A 26379-nucleotide genomic window follows, 5' to 3' on the forward strand; every position below is an offset into this window, starting at 1 on the left:
CACTGGTTCTAACCCTTACCCACTATAGAGCCTTAACGCTGGAGGGATTATAGAGCCCACTTGGGAACACCTCGGAGCTGGAAAGTGGGGAGAGGGGCATCTGGAATGCCCCCCTAAGTCTGCTGCCCCCATCACCCGGCCCTGGGTAAGTCGAGGACAATAGTACATACAAAAGTGTTTCAAAAATACATGACCTAGACCAGCTTTAATGGGGTTTTTAATGCTGTTTTTGTCTTGCTTCACCCACATACATTCCCACCATCTGTCATGTTTAGGTCTCCCCACACCTACAGACAGACAGACAGACAGACAGACAGACAGACACACACACACACACACACACACACACACACACACACACACACACACACACACACACACTCAGGATCATCAAATCCTTGTAACACTACAAATATGTGATGAAGGTTAATGACACAATGCTGCGGCACTAAACTAAAGCTAAAATGAACCTCATTTAAATCTGCTACAAGACAGACAGATAATTTAATTAGCCCATTAGTCAAACATTTAATTCTCTTTACTAACATTTGGTCAGTTAAAAGCAGATTTTCTTTTAGTACAAATTAATAATTTATTTCTTGTGAATTTTCTCTGACAAAGAAAGATTAAAGATGATTTGTGTTAAAGTGAAAAGCAGCAGCAGCAGCAGCGCAAACGGAGACGACGGCCATTCATTATTTGTTCACACGACACGAAAAACAGACCGCATTTATCAGCAGCGTCGCAGCTGTCACCTCTATCTCTGACACAATGACAGAACATTTCAGATGACAGTTAATGGATTCTGACAAATGTCACTTGCAGCGTCGACAGTCTCAACCTTTTATTTCGTACGGGAGGTTGAGTGTAAGACAGACGCACGCATACAATAGAGCTGGTAGCCCATTTACTTCCACTTAATGAAAATGTAAATCCTAATGGTTATTTGCATACTAATTAAGCTTTCATATTAAATGTAACACACACACACACACACACACACACACACTAGAAAGACATTGGACTCGCAGCGTCTCTGAAACAGGGTATCCCAAACTTTATTTTATTGGTTTTATCAGAAGTATCATGGAGAGCAGTCACAGTTAGTGGCAACACACATACAACAACTTTCCTCCGATCACTTGGTGTTCAACAGAAATTAAAAGAAATAAACTAAATCAACACACACACACAGAAGATAGCGGCAAAAGGAAAGAAAAAACACAGAAATAAAAATATTAATCTTCGTTATTACCAATGTTATAACTTTTGCGGTTATTGTTCAGTAAAAAAAAAAAAGACACACCAAATCAAACGGATGAACATGAAATTTTCCCGACTATGAGGGCATAGTGAAGGAGAAAGAAAGAAAGATAGATGGTAGAAAAAGATGTGCTGAAGCAAAGGGAGGATTAAGGAAAGAAAGATGGATTTAGCAAGTCAGAAAAAATGACAGACGGTTGTGAATCAGACAGATGGTGACTCTAGTACAGACAAATGATCCCTTGAGAGACTCAGGCAGATATATTGTACGTAAGAAGACGGACATGAATACAAGCAGGAGCCAGCGTCTGACACAAAAGCCTGAAAGAGAAAAGTAAAAGTCCACAGCGGGAAAGATGGAAGGAAAAGGAGAGACAGAAAAACCAGCCAGAGAAGGAGAAAGAGCGAGAAAAACTTTAAGCAAACTTCTCCAAAAAGGCAATATATGTCATTCTTGAGTGTAGTGAGTGTTTTTGTTCTCTTTAAATAAATATGAATTCACTTTCTATGGTCAGTGTGATGGCCATACAGTCCACCTCACTAATAACACTGTACAGTATATACACAATATCATCCATAATATTATTCTTATTTCTTTAATGACAAAATAACCTTTAGATGTACATACAGTATTCCTCGCCCTCTGTCAGAGAATACAGCAATGGTATTAGAAGTAGCAAGCAGTGAGTGTTTTTTTTGTTGTCGTACAAATAACCCATGCAACTCCGTATAGATCATTTATTTAAGATACATAACTCCATTAAGATCTCATCTCTCATTCAATAACAGCAGATATTGCCTTTTTAACAACAACAAAAAACCTTAGTTAATTAATCAATCAGTAATGTGCAATTTACGACTTTGTTTAAATTAAAAACGCACAGTTTTTAAAACTCTACATACAAATAAAAGATGAAAAACCTGAATCTGTACAACATTCAAACCATTATTTTTGTCAACACCGGGGTGGGGGAGGGGGGGGGGGGTATGGGATCCAATTCTCTATAACTATATACAGACATGTTATCATTCATGCACAGTGTCAACAAGTAGCACATTGACATTCCAAAATATGGAAAACATGGAAGAGGGAGAACGAGGGGAAAAGGGGGGAAGTGGGGAGAAAAGACAGAACGAAAGGATTCGCTGCCACTTTTGGTTGCGTTTGGCAGCAGAGAGACAGAGAAAAAGAGCAGGAAGAGACACAGCGGGACAGAGAGACACCATAACAATACACATGCTGGGCAGGAGAAGTCCATTTCAGTCTCACTGACCCAGAAATCAATGTATGGCTGTAACTTCATTTTTTTCATTAATATTCTTCATCCTCGTTTTCCTTCTCCTCCTTCCTCTTGTCATCATCATCATCATCATCATCATCATCATCATCATCATCCTTTTACAATGTTAAATGTTACTTTAAGGGTAGAGAATAGCTCTGGTAATGTTTTTTGTACATTAATCGCCGTAGCGACATCTCAACACGACGTCGCTCGGCTTGTACCAGCAGGGGGTGTTTGTCCTTCCCGTCGTTCTTCTGCCTGTTCTTTTATTCCTCAGTCTGTCAGACGGTTTAGAAGAGAACGATCAATCATCAATCTTTACGTCACAAGCAACACGGTAAATGGTTCTCAACTGATTCACCACCGTCGCATTTCTTTTTTTTTTTTTTTTTTTTTTAACATCAGGTACAACATTGTTATTGTGGACATCAGTCAAAAAAACAAACATCTGTTGTTTACATCAGCATCAGCAACTCTGTTAGCGTTTTTGACGATAAGCGACAGTGCAATGTTTTTCCTTCATTTAGAACCCGGCCCTCTTCTTCAAACCCCACCACAGAAGAATACAAAAAGTCTACTGTAGCCTTTTCTACTCTTGCTTGCTCTTAGTGTTATATTTACAGCTGTGGCCTGGCTAACCTTTAACCCTTCAAAAGCCCCCAGAAGCCCAAACCAAGACAGGAAGTGCGATTCTTCGCCTGGAGAAGTTGCTTTCGAAGAGAAAGAACCTGGTTGGGCAAAGCTAATATCCTCGCTAGCTGAGATTAGCTTCCCACCTTGGTCAAGACGCGGCGAGGCTTTAAACAGGTTTTCGGCAATCTGCCATTAGCTTCACGTCAGACGAGCTTTTAAGTCACGGCAGACACACTGAGAGGCGGCGCAACAAAGCCGGAGTAGCAAAAGAACCAACTTCCCATCAATGAAAAATGTTAGCTTCTGGAAAATTGGTGCAGCAAACTAATTTTGATGCAAACAACTACATTACTGCAAGCATTTCATTCACTCTGACAAATTAGACGTTTGCAGTAAATCCAACATGATTTAGCAACATCAAGGATCATCTAAACCCTGTTGAAGTTACTAAAAAAGTGATGCAAACAGCTTCCACAATGTGTTTTTTTTTTGTTTGTTTGTTTTTTTGCACAAGCTAGCATAACTTTTTACAGTGTATAAACTTTAAGCTCCATGCCAGTGAAGAGACAAATGCATACAAATTTAAATAGAAAGGTTAGATTAAAACAACATCAAGTCTCCTTTCAAAATGTTAATGGCGTATGAATAATATTTGGTGTTTTAAGAAAGATCCTTCGGTTAGAAAACCCTTTACAGGTTGGACTGCAGTTGTTTTTGATAGAAAGATTTCCCTTTGGCAAAACAGGGGTAAACTGCCACTCCAAGGCCTTCACAAGAGAACAGCTACTCCAATGGAGAGCCGTGCATTGTGCAGAGTTTGGCAAATGCAAGTAGGTGAAATCTCTTTTATGCTGCAGCCAAAGGGGACTTTGATGTTGGAGTTCATGCAAATGTTTTTTTGTCGTTTAAGTTTGAATTGTGCAACATCAGAGCTGCAAATAAGCATCTGCATGCTGCGGAGTGTTCACGTTTTCAGTATGCAAGCCGTGTTGCTGGACCACTTTGTGGCATCCTCTCTATTCCAGGGGCATCATTTGCTGGATCAGTGACAAATGCCAGGTTATAAAACCTAGAACATTTCCTCAAGATGCTGTGGATTTGCCAAACTCATCCAATCCAGGCTCCTCACAGCTCCACTCTCTCACAGGGGTCAAAAGCTGTCCGTGACAAAACTTCTTTTTTTTTTGCCAAGTCTTAAATGGATGACATCCAGCTCAGACTACTTACTTTACAGATGAAATTGGAAAAACCACCATTATAACATCAAGTAAAAAAAAAAAAAAAAAAAAAAAAAAACACAACATCAGCAGGAAAATTCTGGCCAATTCAGATGCATATAGTGCCATTCAACAAACTACGGATGGACTTTTAGAATACAATTATTTCTGTGAACGTAAAAGAGTTTAACAGTCTGAAGTGTAAACTTCTCTGACAGTCGAGATAAGCTTGAAGATTTATATTCGACACACACGTCACAACTTTAGTCAAGTTTACGTGTTTCATTTGGCCCCAAATATGCAAGGAATATTGTCAGGATCTACCGTATATCTCACCAGCCTATGGCTAGTTAAAGAAAGAAGATTGCCAGCTGGTTAGTGTCTGATAAGTTGTCAAACTGTGGCTTCTGCAGTTAGCACAACAAGTGTTTCTCAGTTTTAAGACATTTCCTAATGGAAACTCTTGTTACACCAAACTACTTACTTGATTATAGAGCTGATTATTGCCTGTATCATTAAATGAGTAGTTCAGTCAGTAACCCAAAGAGGCAGGCTGCGTTCACACCAAATCAGGCGTTGTGGCAATAAGCGCAAGGTGGTGTGGCGGTGTGACTTACTGATATCATCAACACCAAGCGACTGCATGAAGATTAACGTCTTTGTCCCCTCATGGCAGGTGGTGTGCAGCTTTGGATCGCCGGTTACATGGTGAGCTTGTGAAACAGAGTCTGAGTGTCTGACAATAGATTTACCTGTAGCAAGTTGCCCCTACATGTTGAGTCCATATCTGCTGACAAACCTACATCCACAGCAAATACTGTTGAAACATCCATCATCTGATGGCTCCTATGTTAAGACTAAAAACTGGCTGCTGAGGTTTATTTCTAGAGCCCAAATGATAAACTGCATGTTATATCATGATTCTTGACTCAAGAGCAAACACTTGTCCTTGAATAAAGAAATAATATAACGTCAGACTTCCACTGCTTTCTTTAAAATGACTGAAGGGAAGTACTTTTAAGCAGGTGAGTGGAGGCGGCCGGGGAAAGAACATTACAAGAATGGTTTAATTTGGAATACGGCTGACAGAAAATGCAGTCTTTGTAATGAGCTGGGAAACTATGTCCAAGAAAGGTCGAAGCCTCGTCTGACCGAGTAATTGGGTCTCTTATTGCCAATATTTAGGTAATACTGGATACTTTGAAAGTGTCATTTAGTCTTGATTTTGTCGTTTTAAAGCCAAATAAAAAATCCTAACATCTGAGCAGTTGGAGTATAATGTTAAGGAATCCCTGTTAAATAGCCCCCTTAAGACCAATCAATATGAATAATTATAAATCAAGGGTTAGAGTTAGGGATTAGTGGTTGTTTCTGACAAAGCCCTTGAGGATTTTTATTGGTCCAGGGGGGAGGTGCTTAAGCCACGGGGAGAATGACACAAACTGTTGGGTAAACCGATGGGGGGGGGGGAGAGGTTTCACAGAGGGCGGCGCCTACCTCGTCAAAGTCTATTGCAATGTTATGACACAGGATGGGGGGGCAATCTCATAGGTGGAAAACCAGGTAAAAAACACACATAAGATTAACCTAGATATTTATGCAATGATAATAGTGTCTAACAGTTTTAAACGGTAGAGCAGCCATATTGCCTTGTCAGACACGGCCTTATTAAAGGTAAAAGCACACTAACCCCTTCTTGATTCAAATTAGACCTTAAAATCGTTTACATATCTACGGTAAAAAGCGACAGAAAGAGGGGCCCGTTCAAGAGCGCATGGCGTGACCGAGACATTCAGAAGGAAAACAATGGAGCTGCAATTTATGTTCAGCTCTTTGTATTTACATTTCTAACCTCGGCGATGTTCCGATTGAACGCACCATCGACGCAAAAGAGGAGGAGCGTTTTTTACAGGCCGGGGAGTCAAAGAGACCTCGAATACGAAAGCATATTCTGTCTCATGGGGCGACATTTTTTTTTTTTTTTTCACAGTACCGGACCATCTTCCCACAACACACAAGCACAGAAACACATGATCACAAACCAGCGTGCACACACTTTGTTGTTGCGGCAACACATCCGGTTTCTCCTGATTGCATTTTCGGTATCGCCTGGTCATGCATGTACATATACTGATGCAGTCTTTCTGTCCTTGTCCGTCTCACTCGTGCCTGTTAGTGTAGCTGAAAGCTGAACGTAGCGCTGCTCCGGCTGCAGGGGGATTAATGAAGCCATACAACCTCAGAGCTGTGTGGTGCTTTAGTCTCCTTTAACCTTTCGCTCCTCGTCTCTGTGTGGTTGAGCCAGCTGTGTGGGTGTCGGGGATTAGTTTTATGTATTTAAACGCGGCTGGGTTTAAGACAACTTGATTGGTTTGGATTTATAGATCAAGACAAAACAAATCCTTAGTATATTCCTTTTTCTACCATCTTCTGAGCTATATCTCTGCAGCTCCTATGATTCTGTCGTCGTCCTTCCATGCATCCGTGTTTCCTTCCATTTGTTTTTTTAAATGCTTTAACGCGTCCTCCATTCCTTCATCTGCACATCCATCCATCCGTCATTCAATCTATTGCGTTAAAAGGAGGGAGCGATCAATGAGACAGCCATCATTTTTTCCAAATCCATCCACTCAGCCACCTCCCGTTGGTTTCTTCCTCCAGGTTCTCCATAATTCTGTCCCACACCTCCCTTCGTCATCTCGCCGTCGTCTTAGAAGCCCTGGATGTGGCAGTAGGCCTCCAGCGAGGAGAAGAGGATGTAGAGGAGCCACAGGCTGAAGAACAGCATGGTGGTCAGGACCTTCGCTGTCCGGGGCCCTCCCAGCTCTCCACCGATCTCAGGCCGCCGCCGGTACAGCAGCGTGCCGAAGGCGATGAATGCGAAGATGGTGAAGAGCGTGACGGAGAAGGCCAGCCTGCCTGGATCCACGTGGAACTCGTTCCCATTGCTGTTGTGGTAGATGGCAGCGATGGACCATGCCACCTGACAAGCAAATCAGAATCACATTGGGTAACGTGATTATTTATAAAGCAAATCACTCACAAAATTACACAAATGATGCGCTGCGAAGCAATCAATCGATCAATCATTTGATCGCTGAATGAGCTGGACTCACCCCGATCCCCAGGAAAACATTAACAGCATTGGAGCCTGTCACGTTACCAATGGATGCGTCTGCATACTGGTCCTGGGTAGCGGCAACTTTACTGGCAAAGGTATCTGGGAAAGAAAAGGAAGTAGACTGATTATATTTGACTCAATGGTTGCTCATGAAACAACTGAATCAATCATCTCACTCAAAAGCTTCACAGTATGATGCTCCGCCTTCATCAGCATCACTTTTGCACACGTCAGTAACAGCGTGTTAATATACTCTTGTGACGTGCAAATCGTCTTTTCCTTGGGTTAGGGAAATAGCATGGTTGACGATGCTATCGACACAAATGAGTCACGTTACTAACGACTGACGTGACAAAATGTCAACCCTTTGTTTTTGTTTTTGCCCCTGGGTTAAAGTCCGGTGCAACACTAGTTACAGTTCGTCATGTTCATGATGAAAATGACCTAGCCTATCAGATCTCTACAAAAATAAGGATCAGTTTAAATCGTGAAGTTGCTGCTTTGGCTGTTCTTTAGCATGAATAGCAAATAGGGTTGGACAGGAGTCAAATTGGAAGGTGGAGGAAGTGATCTGCTGGATTGTGTTGTAAAAAAAGAGCAAAAAAACTTTTTACAAGACAAAAATGTACAACAACAATGTCCTCAGGGTCGCAACACTGTTGGATCTGTTATTTACACGACTCCACTGTGCATTTGTTTATTTGTATTCATATTTTTCTATGATTGCGCTGCTATGTGTGCTATTGCCCTATAATATATGTTTGCACAGTGTCTTGTATCTTGTTGTTTGCATCTCATGCCTAATTTTGTTTTGTACCGACAACCAGGGAAATAATTCCATCCCTCTATGTACTGTACTGTTTACAAGAAAGTCTCTCTTATCTCTTTTCTTTACAGCTACAGTTATATAACTGTTCCATCACTTACTCACTACAGTGTTGACTTAGAAAGTCTCTAGAAAGAGGAGGGCTTGGCAGAATCACAGTAATAATACAAAATGTGCTATTCAGTGTAAATTAAATGTGACAGATTTACACTCTTGAACTCCTGACCTCGACATGTCACCATTTTGTGAATTACACAACAACTCAGTGACAACAACTAGACCCTTTTGATGAATGCAGAACAAATAACAGAACACTGTACAAATCCTGTTTTCTACTTTAAACAAAGAACCTTAAATTAGAAACCGCACTCTTTAATCCTATTAAATGTTCTGGCAGCCAGAACAGCCTGAATTTGGTCCAAAATCAATAATTTACAAGGGTGAATTTCCGTTTGGGTTGAGGGTTGATCTGCGTTCGCTGCTTACTCCCCATATCCCCTCATGCCAAACTACAGCAGCTCCAAGGAGACACTCTTCCTTGAGCTTCTGAAAGGTACATTTGAGACTTTGCCAAATCTCGACAACATGCTCTTCACTGAGAGCACATCGGCAAATGGCCACTTAGCGCTCTTATCGCTCACTCATTTCCTTGCCATCTTCTCTTGGTTAGTCACTCGTGTCCCCTTGCTTATATCTGCCAGTTAAACTGAGAGAAAATGGAGAGAAAATGCAAGAAAGGGCTTTTCTTGAAGTGGAAGCCAAACTGGCGATGAAAGAGAGGAGGATGGGAGGACCAGAGATGGATGGAGGAGGGGGGGAGGCAAAGGGCCAAGGAAAGTATAAATCTCCCAGTACACCTTAAAGCCTCGAGCCCAGGTCTGCTGGGTTTAAGTGTGTGTTTCTGCGTGCGGCGCTTGCATGTGTACTGGCTGTGTGAGTTAGTGAACGACGCCACTTGGGTCCAATCTGACGGCGTGCCTCCACCAGCTGGCTGAGGTCTGTGTGCATCAATTGGTCTTTGAGAGCTTGTGTGCCTGACTGAGTGGGTGAGTCGCGTGGGCGATTGCATGTTCGTGTGTGTGTTTGTGTGTATATGTTTGTGTGTGTGTGTGTGTGTGTGTGAAACATGTTTCACTCTGCAGCTCCTTCTGTGAGAGGATGCCTCCCTGGAGAGATTGCTGCCCTTTTCCTCTCCCTTACTGTCAATCAACCAGTCTCTCTCTCCCTCTCCTTCTGCACCTCCACCAATCATCCCTCTCTCTTCTGCTCTCTTCTTCCTCTTGTGTAAAATGGAAGGACCCGTGGGGTGGAGTTGGGGGCATTGATGTGTTTATGGCAGTTAATCTGTGAGCACGTGGACATTTTTCCCAGTGGTGGCAAAGAGGAAAGATCAGGGCTCATCAAAATAAACCAATAGGGTCCATCCTCTTGGGCTCATGCATATCCACAGGACAGTTCAATGTAATCTGGCCCTTGCTTCTTGTCATAATGTATCATGGATCACATTGTTGGCCAGAGGAACATGCAGATGTTGACCCCAGACAAAAGTTCAGGTGCACTTTCCAAGATATCTAGTAACTGTTGTTCATTCCATTGAGGCCACAGTGCATTTTGAATGTATTTATTTCTGAGGCCAACAAAACATTATATATGGAATATTGAACGTCTGGGTAAAGTAAAATGTGACACTTTCTAAATGTATTATACATGTTAAAAAAGAATTGGTGAGATGGTGAACCATACATTAAGTGACACTGCGCACACATTTTTCATTGTCGCTCTTCATGAATTCAAACAGATTTCAATTTGAAGTATCTTTTGTTTTCTATTATGCTATTTTTCTACCTGTCGGAATGACATTATGCTACAAAATGAAGGTTGGGTTAGTTGAACCCGTTAGGTTTAGGAAAAACATAATGTTTGGGCTTAAAATAACTACGTACAGTTAGTTAAATTCTCTTTAAAAAGCTCCATTCCCATTTTCTTCTTCTTTTATCTATACTATCGATTTCTCTCTCTCTCTCTCTTTCTCTCTCTCTCTCTCTCGCTCTCTCTCTCTCTCTGTGTGTGTGTGTGTGTGTGTGTGTGTTAGCCTGTGATAAATGAGGTTAATCGTCATGGAACCACAGCACAGGATGGGTTTTATTTCCTGTAATAACCACAGAACTTGAGGTCTGTGTCTTTGTGTGTGTGTGTGTGTGTGTGTGTGTGTGTCTGTGTGCCACAGGAGGTTGTGTTAATAGGCTGAAAGCCTCAAAATGGCTGAACCACTTTGTTTCCATTCTGCAGCTCATCACATCGTATGTACGTGTGGGTATTTACTGTATGTATTTGTGAGCACATTTGTCCATAAATGCAACCATTAGCAAGCGTGTAATTCTGTTTGTGTGTGTCCAAACGTTACACCACCTGTCGGTGTGAATGCTGCTATGTGTTTTCATGCCTGCGTGTGTATTACATTAACTTTTTTCACCCCGAGCTCCCGAAATGGGAGGACAGAGACCACCTGAGCCTGACATGACAAATAGCTCTATGCTAATAACACATTGTGGTCACAGTGCATGTGTGTGTGTGTGTGTGTGTGTGTGTGTGCATGTGTGTGAGCAAGTGGGCAAAACGTATTTCAAGATTTAATATGTTGCAAGTAAATGACTGTGTGAGTGTTGGTCAAAGTAATTTAATTTGCACAGTTGTCCACATTTTATACATCTCACATTCATCTATGTGATTTATGTTTGCATAAATGTGTGTGTGTGTGTGTGTGTCTGTGTGTGTGTGCGTTTGTGTCTGTGTGCGTGTGTGCAGAAGCAGGAGGCCAAGGTTAAAACTTATTTAGCCGGCTATTGCAGTCGTCAGTGATTTTTCATATTTAGAGGATGATCCATGCTGCTCTCTGCAGACTGCACTGGTTCCACTAACAGGCTTCCTGTATAAAGATACACTGGAGAGACTGGGAGCTACACTGGCTCAGTCATGGTAAAAACCCCCTCATGCATGCATTATTTTTCCCGCTCATCGGGGGCCCGCGTCACTGCGGCAGCAGGCTTAGCATGTTATTCCAGACGCCTAACTCTTTCAGTGACGTTTTCCAGCTCTTCCTGGAGGACTCTGAGGCGTTCTCAAGCCAGACCAGATATGTAATCCCTCCAGCGAGTCCTGGGTCTGCCTCTCACCAGTTGGACATGCCCAGAAAACCTCACCCGATCTCTGAGTCCTGCCACCCCACGGAGGCAACGCCTTCTCACTCAATGTTTACTTTGAGTTTCACACGGGACACGGGTCCTGCGTTTGTTTGGGAGGGGCAGCGGAGCCGGTTCTGAGTCTCTCTGCAGTGAGCTAGTCACTGCTGATGGACTTTCTGTGAACCTGCCATAAATTGTTTCATCAGATGATGAAATAACTTGGCCCCAAAGACATAAGAATAGCCAATATTCTTCATAATGGTCTCCTTCTTTTATGAAGGTCATAAAAAGGCGACAGTATTAAATTGAGACGGTTTCATAACTGTTCCTAAAAGCTAAAAGTTCCTTGTAGCAACTTTAATTAAATTTGATGTCTTTTAATCCAAATGTTCTCTTCCTTTATCATCGTTCCTTGAAATGACTGCTGCTGTGTAAAAGCGCCTCCTCAAACCCATTGCTTATTTAATAACCCACTATTAAATAAATATATCTCAAGATGCATAAATGTCTTTGCCTACTGTTTGACTGCTCAACAAAGTGAGAGAAACCGTTGTAAGACTCAATACAATTATAAACACAAGTTCTCCTCTGTGGGTTAACATCCATCATACTGAAATATTTACATTTCTGGAACGTGAGAGATACATTATAAAAGATTTGTTATACATATTATTTCTTTCAAGGACATTTGACACCTAGTGCATTGCTGCCACATTGCTACCATTGATTTGCCCTGCTTGATTGCTGTTTAGATTAGCAGGAACCTTAATGAGGGTTTTATCAAACATCAGTCATTGCTTTTATTCTGAAGAAACAGAAGGAATGAAAAACTGAAGCAAGGAATTTAAAATGTCAGGGTATACTCCTTCAATAGAGGTCACTGATTAACACAAATATATTCCTTGAATGAAGCCCTCGGGGGTATTTATGCTCATAAAGGGCTTACGAAGCTAAATGCCAAATGTGGAGAGAGAAAGGTAAAGCGAGTGGAAAGTCCAATAGTAGCATATTTCAGATCATTGAAACAGCGGCAGTGTGGAATTGATACCAGAGCGAACATGTACATGAACATTATAGTCACACTCACCTGGCACAGAAGTTCCCAACGCAACAAATACGACCGCTGTGACTGAGTCTTTCAGGCCAACTGTGCAACCAAAATGAGAGGCCAGGTCCCCTGGAATAATATGGAAGGAAAAATGTCAGCACAACTCAATACTACTTCAGTTGTAAAATGCTAAATATTCATCATATATCTATATACAGGATATACCCGATATGATAAACACAAATTTAAACATGATTTGTGTCACCCAAACATTGTAGATCATGCTAATGGAATTTAATCTATTTAAATTTAAGTAAAACAGTCAAAAACTTTTGCATTTATGAACTTCAAAGGTGAGAAAACTACAAGAAAACACATCACTTTAACGCACTGGTGAATTGTGGTCGATTTATTTTCCACACATTTATTTTTTGTCTACTTGCGTCCGTGAACTTCTCCTTAATTCACCATTAGCCAATGCCTCGTTTGCATATTTAAATATAACATTTCAGAAAACTTAGAAAAAGTAATTGTCTTAATCTCAGTAATCAACTGAGGAAGTTCATGGTGATTTATGTAAATGTTTTAATCCTAATTCCCTGCAGAGTAATTACCTCTTAACCTTTTACTCAGATATCATATCATTTATGTGAGAGTTTCATTTCGTCTCGTCAGGTGTTGTCATACCGATGACGGCGGTGAGCAGTCCGATCATACAGATGGAGACCACGAAGCAGGCCCAGCCGTTCCAGTACTCCGTTGGTGGGACGAAGGCGAACAGAACCTTCCAGAAGACGGTGAGGAAGTGCATGACGTAGTCGAAGCATGACGGCAGCTTCTCCTCGCCGCACTCATCGTCTTCGTCATCCTCGCCTGTGGGGGAAGGAGGGCAGAGAAAGGTGAGACAGGATGGAGGCAGCGTGGCGTTCATGTTAATAAATACATGCTAACAGGCATGAAATAAACCAAGTGAGTTCTTTAGGTTCAGCTCTTTCCATGCAAACGGGTGCAGCACCGTTTTAACTGCATGTTAATGAAGAAATATTGATCCATGGAAATAATCCAACAGAACCTCATTGTTGGGCTATAATGTAAAAATGACATAATTTAGTTTCTGTCAAATAAACAATCCAATAGAAACATAAACGGGACTTTAATACTTAAAGCTTTATTAATGATTTAAATGAAAAGTCACAATCAGGACATCATTTCCCCTGAGTGGCAGGGGTGTGTGTGTGTGTGTGTGTGTGTGTGTGTGTGGCTGTAGTCCATGTCCTGAGGCAATGACTACACTTTGATACTGGCATTACACACACACACACACACACACACACACACACACACATTAGCAGTCAATACACTCTCTGTTATTCTGCTTCCTTTAAAAAGTGTGAATAAACGAGACATCCTGCTGTTTCCATGAAAATTGCTGACTCGGTCAATCCCAGGGAAAGCAATGATCTCTTATTGATCATTCACTGACTGCATACTATTAACCTCCAAGAGCTGGGGATGCATTCAAATGCTCAAAGCAGCCAAACAAAAACCTGTCTGCACCCTAAGCTGAGCTTGGAGAATATCCTATCTATAAGTGTAAGAATAGTTTTATGATCGTATTTGTTTGGTTTCTATTTACTGACATAGCTCATGGAGTAAGTAATCTATCAAAGTGTCCAATCACAAGAGTTTGTGCTTGTTATCTGGAAAGCTTTGTTTGGGCTTTCATAGAGAACAATTCAAATTCAGTAAACATTCATCATTTTGTGAATATTCCTCATTCATTGTTTGGATTTAAATCTTCACTTTTGTTTTGAATTTTTGGAAATGAAAATATGGAAACAAGAAGGTCAGAAAAGCCATAAATCTCTACCTTCAGTTTCACTGAAGTATCAGTTACCTTCGTATTTAATATGTGGAAAAACTGTCAAAACTCATAACAGAACAGCAAATCATCTGCAGAGAGCCACACTTGACCTGTCCTTATAGCCACGTTGATCTCCAAATGAGAGACAAATCCACAAACTTAGTGCGCCTTGTCGACTATTTCAGTGCCGACCTTCTGTTGTAAGAATAAAATTACAGCCTGATATTTAATGAACCACATCCAGGCTGCGTGTTGTGTAATTAACTATTATTGAGCAAGGGTCAGAACTAGTATTATTATGGTGTCGGGCCGACCGCTTCCTCAGGGGTCACGTACCTTGTTTAGTGTAATTAAATATAGACGTCTACTTTTCAGGGTGAGCAAATCAAATCATCCACTTTAAATGAGCAGCAGGAGGTCAGTGCAGAGAACAAAGGTCTTATCAAACACACACACACACACACACACACACACACACACACACACACACACACACACACACACACACACACACACACAAACTAGGCAATGCATCATAAAATCTCTACTTGAGTTATGACAGTTTTCACTTCTAGCCGTTCTTCTTTCCTCCACACGTCTATAATGGCTGAACGGAGCCATTTCCATCTCTCTCTCTCTCTCTCTCTCTCTCTCTCTCTCTCTCTCTCTCTCTCTCTCTCTATATATATATATATATATATGGCTTTCTGCTAATATTTGTATGTACTCTATGATCACAACCTTGATCAAACTCTTTGGTCTCTTTCCTTTAATTTTATATAAGATTCAAGGACCATTTACTGCCATTATGCAACAGAGGGATGAACAAAGAAATGCTACACACGAAAAACAAGACAGTGTGTCCCTCAAACAGGAAGTGTGTCTCTCTCCCCTATTTAATGTCCCTCAACCTTCCCTCTCCGTCGGCCTTCATGTCTTTGTGCTCTCCTCTCATCGCTCCATGTCAATGCTCAGATAGGCGGTATACTGATAAAGTGCTTCTGCACAAGTAATTTGTTCTTCTTTTCTCCATCTCCGCCTCACCCATTCTTTTCATCCCTCCTCACAGTTTGCTGATATAGCCTTTATATAATTGAATATTCTCTGTCACTTTCTTGCTTCTTCCCTTAAATCTCCCTCATCCCTTTTCAACCTATTGTCACTCTCTAAATGCCAGATATTCCCTCCATTCTCTCTCTCTCTCTGTGTGTGTGTGTGTGTGTGTGTGTGTGTGTGTGTTTGTGTGTCATCAGTCTTCTATTTGGGGAAGGAAAAAAATATAATGTCCCAAACCACGATGAATACAACACAATGATATGGTTAGCATCTCGTGCTAATCTGCCAGCCGCTCACTCAGACTTTTCTATTGCGAGGCGCTAGCACGCTACTGTACTTGACATCAGGAAATATCTAATCTGACACCACACACACATATCAGTACTCTCTCTCGCCCTGCAGAGGTGTCAGACGTGTGGTATCTCTTGCCGCTGCTCACTGAGCGTGCCCACTAGCTGCGTTCTCATAGGTCAGCGCCGACTGCAGCTCGACTCTACATGCTGCGAGCGAAGTGTGTGTGTAGGACTGTGGGCTTCAAGAGATACAGTATGAGCTGTGTGAGAATCATTCATACCACTGCCTACACAGACACACACACACACACACACACACTTTGAAACCGACGTGGAAACAAGCTCCTGAACAGAAAACTCGAAAGTCACTCCAAAACGAACCCCTCAATTTCATTACAGAAGAAGATAAAGAGGCTTTGGAGAAATCACGTCAGCCTTCATATGTTTAACCACACACACACACACACACACACACACACACACACACACACACACACACACACACACACACACACACACACACACACTGAGATCAACAGAAACCACACACACTCTTGAAAACAGGACGGTAGGCACGCTTACACGGAGGAACGCTTGGCTCGTGCAAAGACATAAAGATACACACTCGTAGGCGACACGCACGGACTCAAAGGGGGGCAAGAACATCACACACCCAGTGCACTGTGGGAAATATCGCACTCAAGACAGGCTGTCATTCATTTATCCATGCATCTTCAAAGCAGCCACAGTTTGTGCAGCCTCTCCCTAGTGTTGTTTTCATCGCCCCACAGAAATGAGCTCTTCTGTCCTATCGGCCTGTATATATACCGAAAGGACAGAAGAGCTCATACATTTATTGAATTTCTTTCACCGTTGTCTTTTTATATTACTGGACAAAGCGCGGCCAGTGTTATTTGTTTTGTAACAGTTTATATAATCATCCAGTAAATACAACTAATGTCAGCTTGCAGCTACTTCCAAGGCGGTTTATCTGTAGTCTTCTCCTGGTTTTTCCTGGAATACCTATTAGTCTCGTACATTTCCCTCCGGTGTGGAACACACAGACACACACACACACAGACACACACACACACACACACACACACACACACACACACACACACACACACACACACACACACACACACACACACACAGAGGAGCAGGTGATGAACTATGTGGTGTGGACTCAGTAATTAGGGGGCAGTGGAGTGGGGAGTGATAGCACGTACAGTAAATCTCTCTCTTTCTTTCACTTTTCTTCCTCGCTCTCTGTCCTAACAATCCCCCTCTCTTCCGTGATTTCCTTTTCATTGATTTTTGTGTCTCCATCTTGTCTCTCGGTTGATGGCGTTTCTCCTAGTCAAACAGTCTAGTTCAACTACAATATGTTCTTTAAACAAGATCATACGGGATGAATCCAAAAAGGTTTCATGTTTTACCTTATTTGGTTGACCTGTGGCCATTTATGTCTCTTTCTCCTGAGTGGAAGGCAACATTATTATTATTACTATTATTGAGTACCAGCACAGTCCAGTGTAAGAGAAAAGGACACGCTCCAACGTCATGCCACTTCCATCTTGACTGTGGAACCACTTGATTTGGCTAACTCGGACTAGCTTCAGCTAAACTTTAAAACACATTCTCTTCATGTTTCTCTCTGCCGTGTCTTATATCCACTTCAGGCATCTTGGCCTGTGAGGTCAGGATGAATCACCTCCTTTATGTACGAGGAAACACTACTTATGGTAAAAAAAAAAAAAAAAAAACCTGAAATGTCAGGCTCTCGAAGAACGACTGTAAACTGATGTAAATGTCAACAAATTATGAAAATGTCAAGAAATGCATTATGGAATGAAAAATACACAGCTGCTCAACAAATGGCAACTTGGCAGGCTTGTCACATACTGTCACACACATAATCTACCTCTGTCTGCCCGTGTTAGCTTATCTGGACGCAACAAACACAAAGAGAAGGGGAAGTGGGAAACAGGTCAGTTTACTCACGCACTGACATTTTCAGAGGGCTTTAATGGCTGGCTAAATGCAGATCGCTTGCCTTCAGATGAAACTCGTTTGTGTCCACGTGTGCAGTGTTAAGTGCCAGCTTGCTGCAATGATGTGATCACCTGAAGGTTAAGTCTTGGCACATTTTAAATGTCTTTTCGTGGCTGCCATTTCAGCAGAACAGATTTCTTCCCCTAATTGAACTGATAAGCAACAACTGATTTTTTTTTTTTGCAATATATGATGCCAAAATGATTCCTGGAGGGCTTCTACACATCAAGATCTTTATCTGACACTTCAGATGGAGAGTAAAAATGAGGAAATGTCTTGGGTGGAAGAAGCAGGAATATTTGAGGCTCCTTTAAAGTGGTTTTAATCTATATTTCAATCTAATGCTTTTGAGGGGAGATAAGTGAGAGTTAGGCAGGATGACAGAGGGGAGGAGAGAGAGAGATGAGATTAGACAAAGATAGCTTATCAGTATGTATTAAATCCACCGCCCTATCAGTGGCAGCCGCTCCGGACTTGTTCAAACCCTTGAACCAGCAGTGTGCTTGCAGGGATAAGCCGCCAAGTAACGGTAGCGGTTATGTCTCCATTTGGGCTCATTGTGTAACTGTGTGTGTGTGTGTGTGTGTGTGTGTGTGGCTCCGTGTGTGCTCAGTTTGTAAAAGGGTTGTGTCAAGTCCACATGGTGCGTCCGCAACGACAGCACGCAATCTCCTCCAACAGATGTCTGAGATTATTAGCTGTGCTTCGTCTCATCTTGTGAAGATGTTAATTGTATTTCATCGTATTGGTCCCCTCTTTTTGTTTCCCATCTTCCAGCTGTCAGAGCCATTTTAGCTGATTTTAATGAGTCGCTTTTCACTCTTTTTTTTCTTTTTCCTTTTCCTCTTTCAGTGAGTTACATTACTAACATACTAATATGTTTTATTTTGATAAAACTAACATAGTTTTATCAAACAGGAAAATTAAGACAATCCTCTAGTCAGTTATCTTAGCTTTACCCTGTTCTAAATCCATCCATCCATCCATCCATCCATCCATCCATCCACTCATCCATATAAGCAGCTCCAAGCCCAGAAGAGGTGACCCTGGCTTGGCCTCCTCTTTATCCTCGTACCTTCATCATGGTCTCAATACATTTGCATTCTACAGGAGAAGTGATTAATCTTTGACCTTCCACCTTTATGTTTGGTAATTAATATGGGGATAGTGTGGGAGAAATGGAAAGAGAGTGAATAACAATGTGACTGCAGTGAATGATAAACCCACCTAATGCGAGTTAATGCACCTTTATCTTCACTGATACAGTTTATTCAGCTAAGATAAGATGACATGAGTCACCGTGCCTTGCAATTATTGTACTGTTCACCGAACAAGGCTTAGTCTACCATCTGACCACAATCCCTACTTAAGCTCAACACAAATGGACTGTCATCTCAGTCCTTCCTTCATTTACACACTAATAAAAACACATTTCACATCTCAGTAATGACCATCACACAGTACCAAACATCTGTTTTCGTTGCTTGTTTGAACTGTGTTTGATTCGAAAGAAGAAAAACACACACAATGAGCATTTTTTCCTGGAAAAAAAGGAGCCTCGTGTTTTCAGGCTTTGTAATTAGGTTATTCGGTGCCACACAAGTTAACGTTGTTCTAACTTTACCCAATTAACTGAGCCTCCGGGGCTGAAAGACTTTCAAACATGCTGTGTGTGAATGAGTCTTGGTTCACACAGCTAATGATCACAAATGTAATTGATTCCAGTTTGATTCAAACTTCTCTGTCATCTGCACTGCATCACTGCATACTGCATCTTCATACCACATACTAAGTACTATACACTCATTTTCATGTGTACACCTCCCAGCATGCAACTGATCCTCTTCTGGTTAAGAATATCTGATTGCGTCTCTCGTTCCTGTTCTCAGTGAACAAAGCTAGCAGAGAAACGTGCTAGCAGCAATGTGTTTCTATTGTAAACAGCCCCACTGAATGTCTGTCTACCCAATCAGCTCCTAGTTTGAGGTGTAATCATCCAATCAGCTCTTTGAATTCCCCAAAATCCATTCAGCTCAAGGTTTACAGGCCCTGACAAAATAATCATTCTCCAGTTTAATATGGTTTTGGCTTGTCAACTTTGTGTGTGTTTGTGTGTGTACGTGCACTGCAGTTGACCCTTTACAGTTTGCATTTTAGAGTCATGGTGTAATAAAGCAACGTGCGTGTGTGTGTGTGTGTGTGTGTGTGTGTGTGTGTGTGTGTGTGTGTGTGTGTGTGTGAGCCTTCCTTTTTACAGCTCACTCTTTAACACACCCAAAGCACTATGTCAGCCTCGACAAGCTAATCCAAGATAAGAGGGCGAAGACAGGCCTTTTCATTAATGGCATCAGCTCACCAACAAAGGCTGGTGACAGGCTGGCTAAGTAAAGCACAAACACACACACACACAGACACACACACACACAGACACACACACACACACACACACACACACACACACACACACACACACACACACACACACATCCTCACGCTATAGACAACAATGCTCTAATAGAAACACAGTTCCAAAGACATCAGCAGCAGATTGATTTTTTTTGGACAAATATGCATTCAAAGCGATCATCTGCACTATTTTTATGTGAGATAAACACGTTTTACAGTGATTTGCATTCAAATAAGTTATTCATTCTGCATAATAGCTCTTGGGGTTCAAAACAGACTTGCTGTTACACCAACAACGGTCCCATGTGAAACAGCAGCAGATAGGAACTAAAGTTAATGATAACAAAACTATTCAAAAGTATAGAATCTACCCACATTGCACTGTAATTACAGCTAAATGACACAACTCAGAGTTATATGAAACAATCTATTGATCAGCTACAGCCAGCAGACAGTTAGCGTAGCTTTGCATGAAGCAGGAGACAGCAGAACGTTATGATAACTTAGCATCAAGCAGTCTAACTGCTTCCCTCAGTCTCCTGCTTCATGCTAAGCTACACTAACTGTCTGCTGTCTCCCACTTCATGCTAAGCTATGCTAACCTTCAGCTGCAGCCAGCAGACAGTTAGCGTAGCTTAGCATGAAGCAGGAAACAGCAGACAGTTAGCGTAGCTTAGCATGAATCAGGAGACAGCAGTCAGCTCATAACTGAGCATCAAGCAGGCTAACTGCTTCCCCCAGTCTCTTGCTTCATGCTAAGCTATGCTAACTGTCTGCTGTCTCCCACTTCATGCTAAGCTATGCTAACCATCAGCTACAGCCAGTTATCATAGATTAGCATCAAGGAGGCTAACTGCTTCCCTCAATCTAGTGCTTCATGCTAAACTACACTAACTGCCAGCTGTCTCCCACTTCATGTGAAGCTATGCGAACTGTCAGCTACAGCCAGCAGACAGTTAGCATTGCTTAGCATGAGTCAGGAGAAGCAGTAAGCCTGGCTCTGTCAAAGGCAACACAATCCAGCCACCAGCACCTTTAAAGCTCTACAATAAATAAACTATATTGCCAAAAGTATTCGCTCACCTGCCTTGACTCACATATACATCCCATTCTTAATCCATAGGGTTTAATACGACGTCGGTGCACCCTTTGCAGCTATAACAGCCTCAACTCTTCTGGAAGGCTTTCCACAAGGTTTAGGAGTGTGTTTATGGGACTTTTTGACCATTCTGCCAGAAGCGTATTTGTGATGTCACACACTGATGTTGGAGGGAAGGCCTGGCTCTCAGTCTCCACTCTAATTCATCCCAAAGGTGTTCTATCGGGTTGAGGTCAGGACTCTGTGCAGGCCAGTCAAGTTCATCCACACCAAACTCTCTCATCCATGTCTTCATGGACCTTGCTTTGTTCACTGGTGCACAGTCATGTTGGAACAGGAAGGGGCCGTCCCCAAACTGTTCCACAAAGTTGGGAGCATGGAATTGTCCAACATCTCTTAGTATGCTGAAGCATTCAGAGTTCCTTTCACTGGAACTAAGGGGCCAAGCCCAGCTCCTGAAGAACAACCATAATCCCCCTCCACCAAACTTTACACATGGGACAATGCAGTCAGACAAGTACCGTTGTCCTGGCAACCGCCAAACCCAGACTCGTCCATCAGATTGCCAGATGGAGAAGCGTGATTGGTCCCTCCAGAGAACGTCTCTAGAGTCCAGTGGTGGCGTGCTTTACACCACTGCATCCAACACTTTGCATTGCACTTGCTGATGTATGGCTTGGATGCAGCTGATCGCCATGGAAACCCATTCCATGAAGCTCTCTACGCTGTTCTTGAGCTAATCTGAAGGCCACATGAAGTTTGGAGGTCTGTAGTGATTGACTCTGCAGAAAGTTGGTGACCTCTGTGCACTATGTGCCTCAGCATCCGCTGACCCCGCTCCATCATTTTACATGGTCTACCACTTCTTGGCTGAGTTGCTGTCATTCCCAATCTCTTCCACTTTGTTATAATCCCACTGACAGTTGACTGTGGAATATTTAGGAGTGAGGACATTTCACGACTGGACTTGTTGCACAGGTGGCATCCTATCACAGTACCACACTGGAATTCACTGAGCTCCTGAGAGCGACCCATTCTTTCACGGATGTTTGTAGAAACAGTCTGCATGCCTAGGTGCTGCTTTTATACACCTGTGGCCATGGAAGTGATTAGAACACCTGATTTCAAGTATTTGGAAGGGTGAGTGAATACTTTTGGCAATATAGTGTATGGTGTTTGTTTATTCATACAGAAAGCTACATTGCTGTGTTACTGGAGGTTGTGTAGTATTTATTAGCCAGGAGATGTAACTTGGCCTGGCAGCCTCACACTGCCAACAAGGAAGCTGCTCCCAACTGTTTCCAGTCTTTATGCTAAGCTAACCAGCTGCTGGTTGTAGCCTAATTACTGTACAGATATGAGAGCATAAATCTTCCTCGCTAACTCTCGGCTAGAGATGGAATAAGTAGCGTATTTGAGTTATTAAGTCAAGGTGTACATTAATAAAGGTCACTAAATCTTGACATGTGCTGCTCTGAACACTTTGTATCCCACAGAACCCACAGAAGTGCTCGTTTGTTGTAGGAATGAACAGAAAATCAGACAGGACCAATAAATCCAGAAGGAGAGAGATCGAGAAGCTCATTAGTGTTTCAGATAAATGTCGAAGCAGCGAGAACTTTCAACTATTCAAATAAATGCTTTCCTCCGTCCAGTTCTTCAATTGCAGTAGCGGCATCCCGCCTCCAGAGGGCATCTTACCACTACTATCCAATGAACTGTGAAGATTCTGCAGTGAAAGAGAAAAAAATGCTTCATCTTTCTCTTTTCTCTCAGTTTTCTCTCTTTCACTAGCTACGTTGTTGAATTCTCCTACTTTGTTTTCATATATTCATTCTCTTATTCCATGCATCACATTTCTCTTTTCCCCACTGTGCACGTTTCTCAATTGCTTTTTCTCAATGCATTCAATCTCTCACTTCCTCTGTCAATCTCTGCACAATATATGACTGCTTCCTTTTTCTCCCTGTTCACATGTGTGCACTCCTTCTCCCTCTTCATGGGACAGCATCATCATCATCATCATCATCATCATCACCACCACCGTGGCTTATAACAGCTCTCGACAATGACAAGATAGAAGTGTTAAATATTCCCCTCTCCCTCTACTCCGCTCTACCCACATCAACACACACACACACACTTGCTCTTGTGTCATTGTGGAGGCTGAAACGCACACAGTCGCTCCCACAATTGCTCTCAACATTATCTCCCATCTGGTCAGTGTTTGCCTGGCCAGAACCATCAACCCAGGCCAGTCCACTTCCCAGTAACCTTTTAAAATCATAAACACACGCGCACACACACACACGCACACACACGCACACACACACACACACACACACACACACACACACACACACACACACACACACACACACACACACACACACACACACACACACACACACACACTCCGTGCGTCCAGGAGAGACAGTCTGCCATTATTTGAAAGCAACAGGCATCATTGAAGTTGTAAATACATCTAGGACCAAGTATTGGAGGACAGAAACACAAACAATCATACAATGGCACCGTAACACAACGGCTGGCAGTGAAAAAGTATACTATTTGAAAGGCTAAACGCCAAGAATGGATTGAAGCAGAATAATTCATTAGATAAACTACATTTATCCTTTTAACTCTATTTTGACAATATTACTATATTACAGTTATTGGAAGTAGGAAACAATCCTCAAATCTAATTCAACAAATATTTCAATACAAATAATATTAGCGTCGCTTGATCTTTATCCACAACTGCAGAAATACTTTAAGCGATAAGCACAATGAATAGATATGCAAATAAAACTATGCGGCATTCTCATGCTGATTTTGAGTTTTAATGTCAACATTATAATTGCGCACTCTGTTTACTATTTGGAGCTGTCCGTTGATGGAGGGTGATGAATTAATGCATAATGGTCCTTCAAAATGTGGGTAGCCTCAGGGCCTGAAGTAGAGCTTCATGGTGGTGCTGTACTGGTGATATTAGGGTACATAAGTAGACTAGTGGGAACTAGATCTAAGGTACTCTAGTCTATAAGTGGGCTGCCATTCTTGTGCAAATCAAGGAATCTGTAGAAATTGAATCCCGCTTCAAAGCGCCTCCGATGAACCCGCTTAAATCAGGAGTGTGATCCCTGACGTATGGTCGGTGCACACACACTCACCTGCGCTCACAGTGATGGCTTCTATGAACTGGTCTCTCCAGCTGTTGGTTCCTACCAGCAGAGCCAGGTTGGTCTTCTTTATCAGCTTGTCCACGGTGTTCTGCCCAAGGACAGAGGAACAATGAGAGTAATGGTTAGATGGGAGACACTCACGACACCACATCATTTCATCAGAAAGGAAAACATTGGCGAGAAAGAGCTATTTGATAGATTTCTTTACTCTGTGATACAGGAAGCTGTCCTTTCAGGGCAAACATTTTCAGAAGTGCAGCTGACAGGAGAGACAAACGACTGGAGAAGTCATTTAGAAGATGTACATTTCTTTAAAAGGTTCTCGCAGTAGGAAATCATGGCTTTAATCCAAAATGTCCTCATTTTGAGGAAACTATCCCTACTTCTACAACCTACAAAACAGACATAATTATGAGTTTATCTTTACCCTGCTGTTACAGTCGTATTACAATTCTTTTGATATTGATATTCAGATATACTGAACCCCTTCACATACAGTTTCTCCCCTTAACGGTGTACTTCACCCCAAAAGAGTAATACATTTGAGTGAAGATGCCTGTCTTTGTGAAGTGGTGGGCATCCGAATAGATAAATGACACTTTTAAGACAACGACAATTGATGTTTTTCTCTCTACACATTTCCACAATAAAGAGGTCTAATCTGATTTGGGGGACGAGGTACTCCTTGAAGTAACTTTGACAGATTCACTCTGTAGCAGCTCGGTGCAACTCTTCATTGTGGTGTGCACACAGTACAAGGTGAAAAACCCAGGACTCCATGACTTTTTTATGACTGCACTCTTCCATCACAGGGAAATAGTCAAGCATCATTTCATACACATATCCCCCAAATTCAGCCAGACATATTTGGTTTATTTAGACCCTCCACAGGGATGGGATCCACCAGAAGTAGAAACGGATGGAGTTCTGAGGGGATGAGCTTAAGGAGATAAGAATGCATTAATTTATCACACCTCTTTACATAAGACTTAACAAAATATATGTAAAATAAAAAAAACATTTCTCATTCAGACTTCTTCACTCTCCATATTCCCTCCTTTCTTTGTTTTCTTCCTTGTCTCCTTCATTCCTAGATTTGTCATATCCTTCAAAAGGAAGAAGCGATCACGATAACACACAAACACACGCACACACACACACACACACACACACACAAGCACACGCACACACACACCCACGCGCTTGCACACAAACACATTACACACTAATTAGTGAAACAGTGGAGATCCTTTCTTCCTTTTCTCTCCACTTCAGAGGAAAATTGTAATTCACATTGTGTTGAATGGAGAGCTTCGGGGTGTCAAGAGTGCTGCTGCTAATGCTGCTGTGGACACGCACGCACACACACACACACACACACACACACACACACACACACACACACACACACACGCGCACACACATACACAACCAGCTTAACTCCACCTATTGTATGCTAAGTGCTTATTTAACCATACGTAGCGAGGTTTTCAGAATATCGTCTTCCTCATTCCCCCGTTGTTCACCTCCCTCAGATCATTCTTCAGCCTCAGCTGGACTGCTGTGAAATACATATGTGCTTCTGTGTCTGTGTGGGGAAGTAGACACATGTGAATCCCGTAGGACCAGTATGTGGCACTTTAAATCCCAGTGATGACTCAGCTGGACTTATACATCGTTGCCCTATGATAAAGCTCTCTTTCTCACTCTTATGTTCGTACAGCGGAGGGTATTAGCCTGTCAAGCTATGTAAGAACATTAACCAGCAAACATGGCGAATCCACCTAAATACATAGACTGTCCAGATTTGCTAACATTCCCTGAGGTTTTATGTTACCCTCCTCC

The 26379-nt window shown here is 42.1% G+C and overlaps 1 protein-coding gene across 3 annotated transcripts in view; it reads right to left on the minus strand.

Annotated features, from left to right (window-relative positions):
- Positions 1-1042: 1042 nt before the first annotated feature.
- The window catches only part of slc8a1b (solute carrier family 8 member 1b), a 151454-nt gene continuing 126117 nt past the window's right edge, over positions 1043-26379 (minus strand). For all 3 annotated transcript variants that reach the window (XM_084020971.1, XM_084020972.1, XM_084020973.1), the window contains 5 exons: positions 24523-24622; positions 13261-13446; positions 12613-12702; positions 7513-7616; positions 1043-7379 (listed from right to left, as the gene is read on the minus strand). In XM_084020971.1, coding sequence (XP_083877097.1) covers positions 7107-7379; positions 7513-7616; positions 12613-12702; positions 13261-13446; positions 24523-24622 — 753 coding nt within the window. In that variant the 3' untranslated portion in view covers positions 1043-7106. The remainder of the gene's footprint in view (positions 7380-7512; positions 7617-12612; positions 12703-13260; positions 13447-24522; positions 24623-26379) is intronic.

This window comes from Eutrigla gurnardus, assembly GCF_963514095.1.
Source record: "Eutrigla gurnardus genome assembly, chromosome: 11".
Taxonomy (NCBI): domain Eukaryota; kingdom Metazoa; phylum Chordata; class Actinopteri; order Perciformes; family Triglidae; genus Eutrigla; species Eutrigla gurnardus.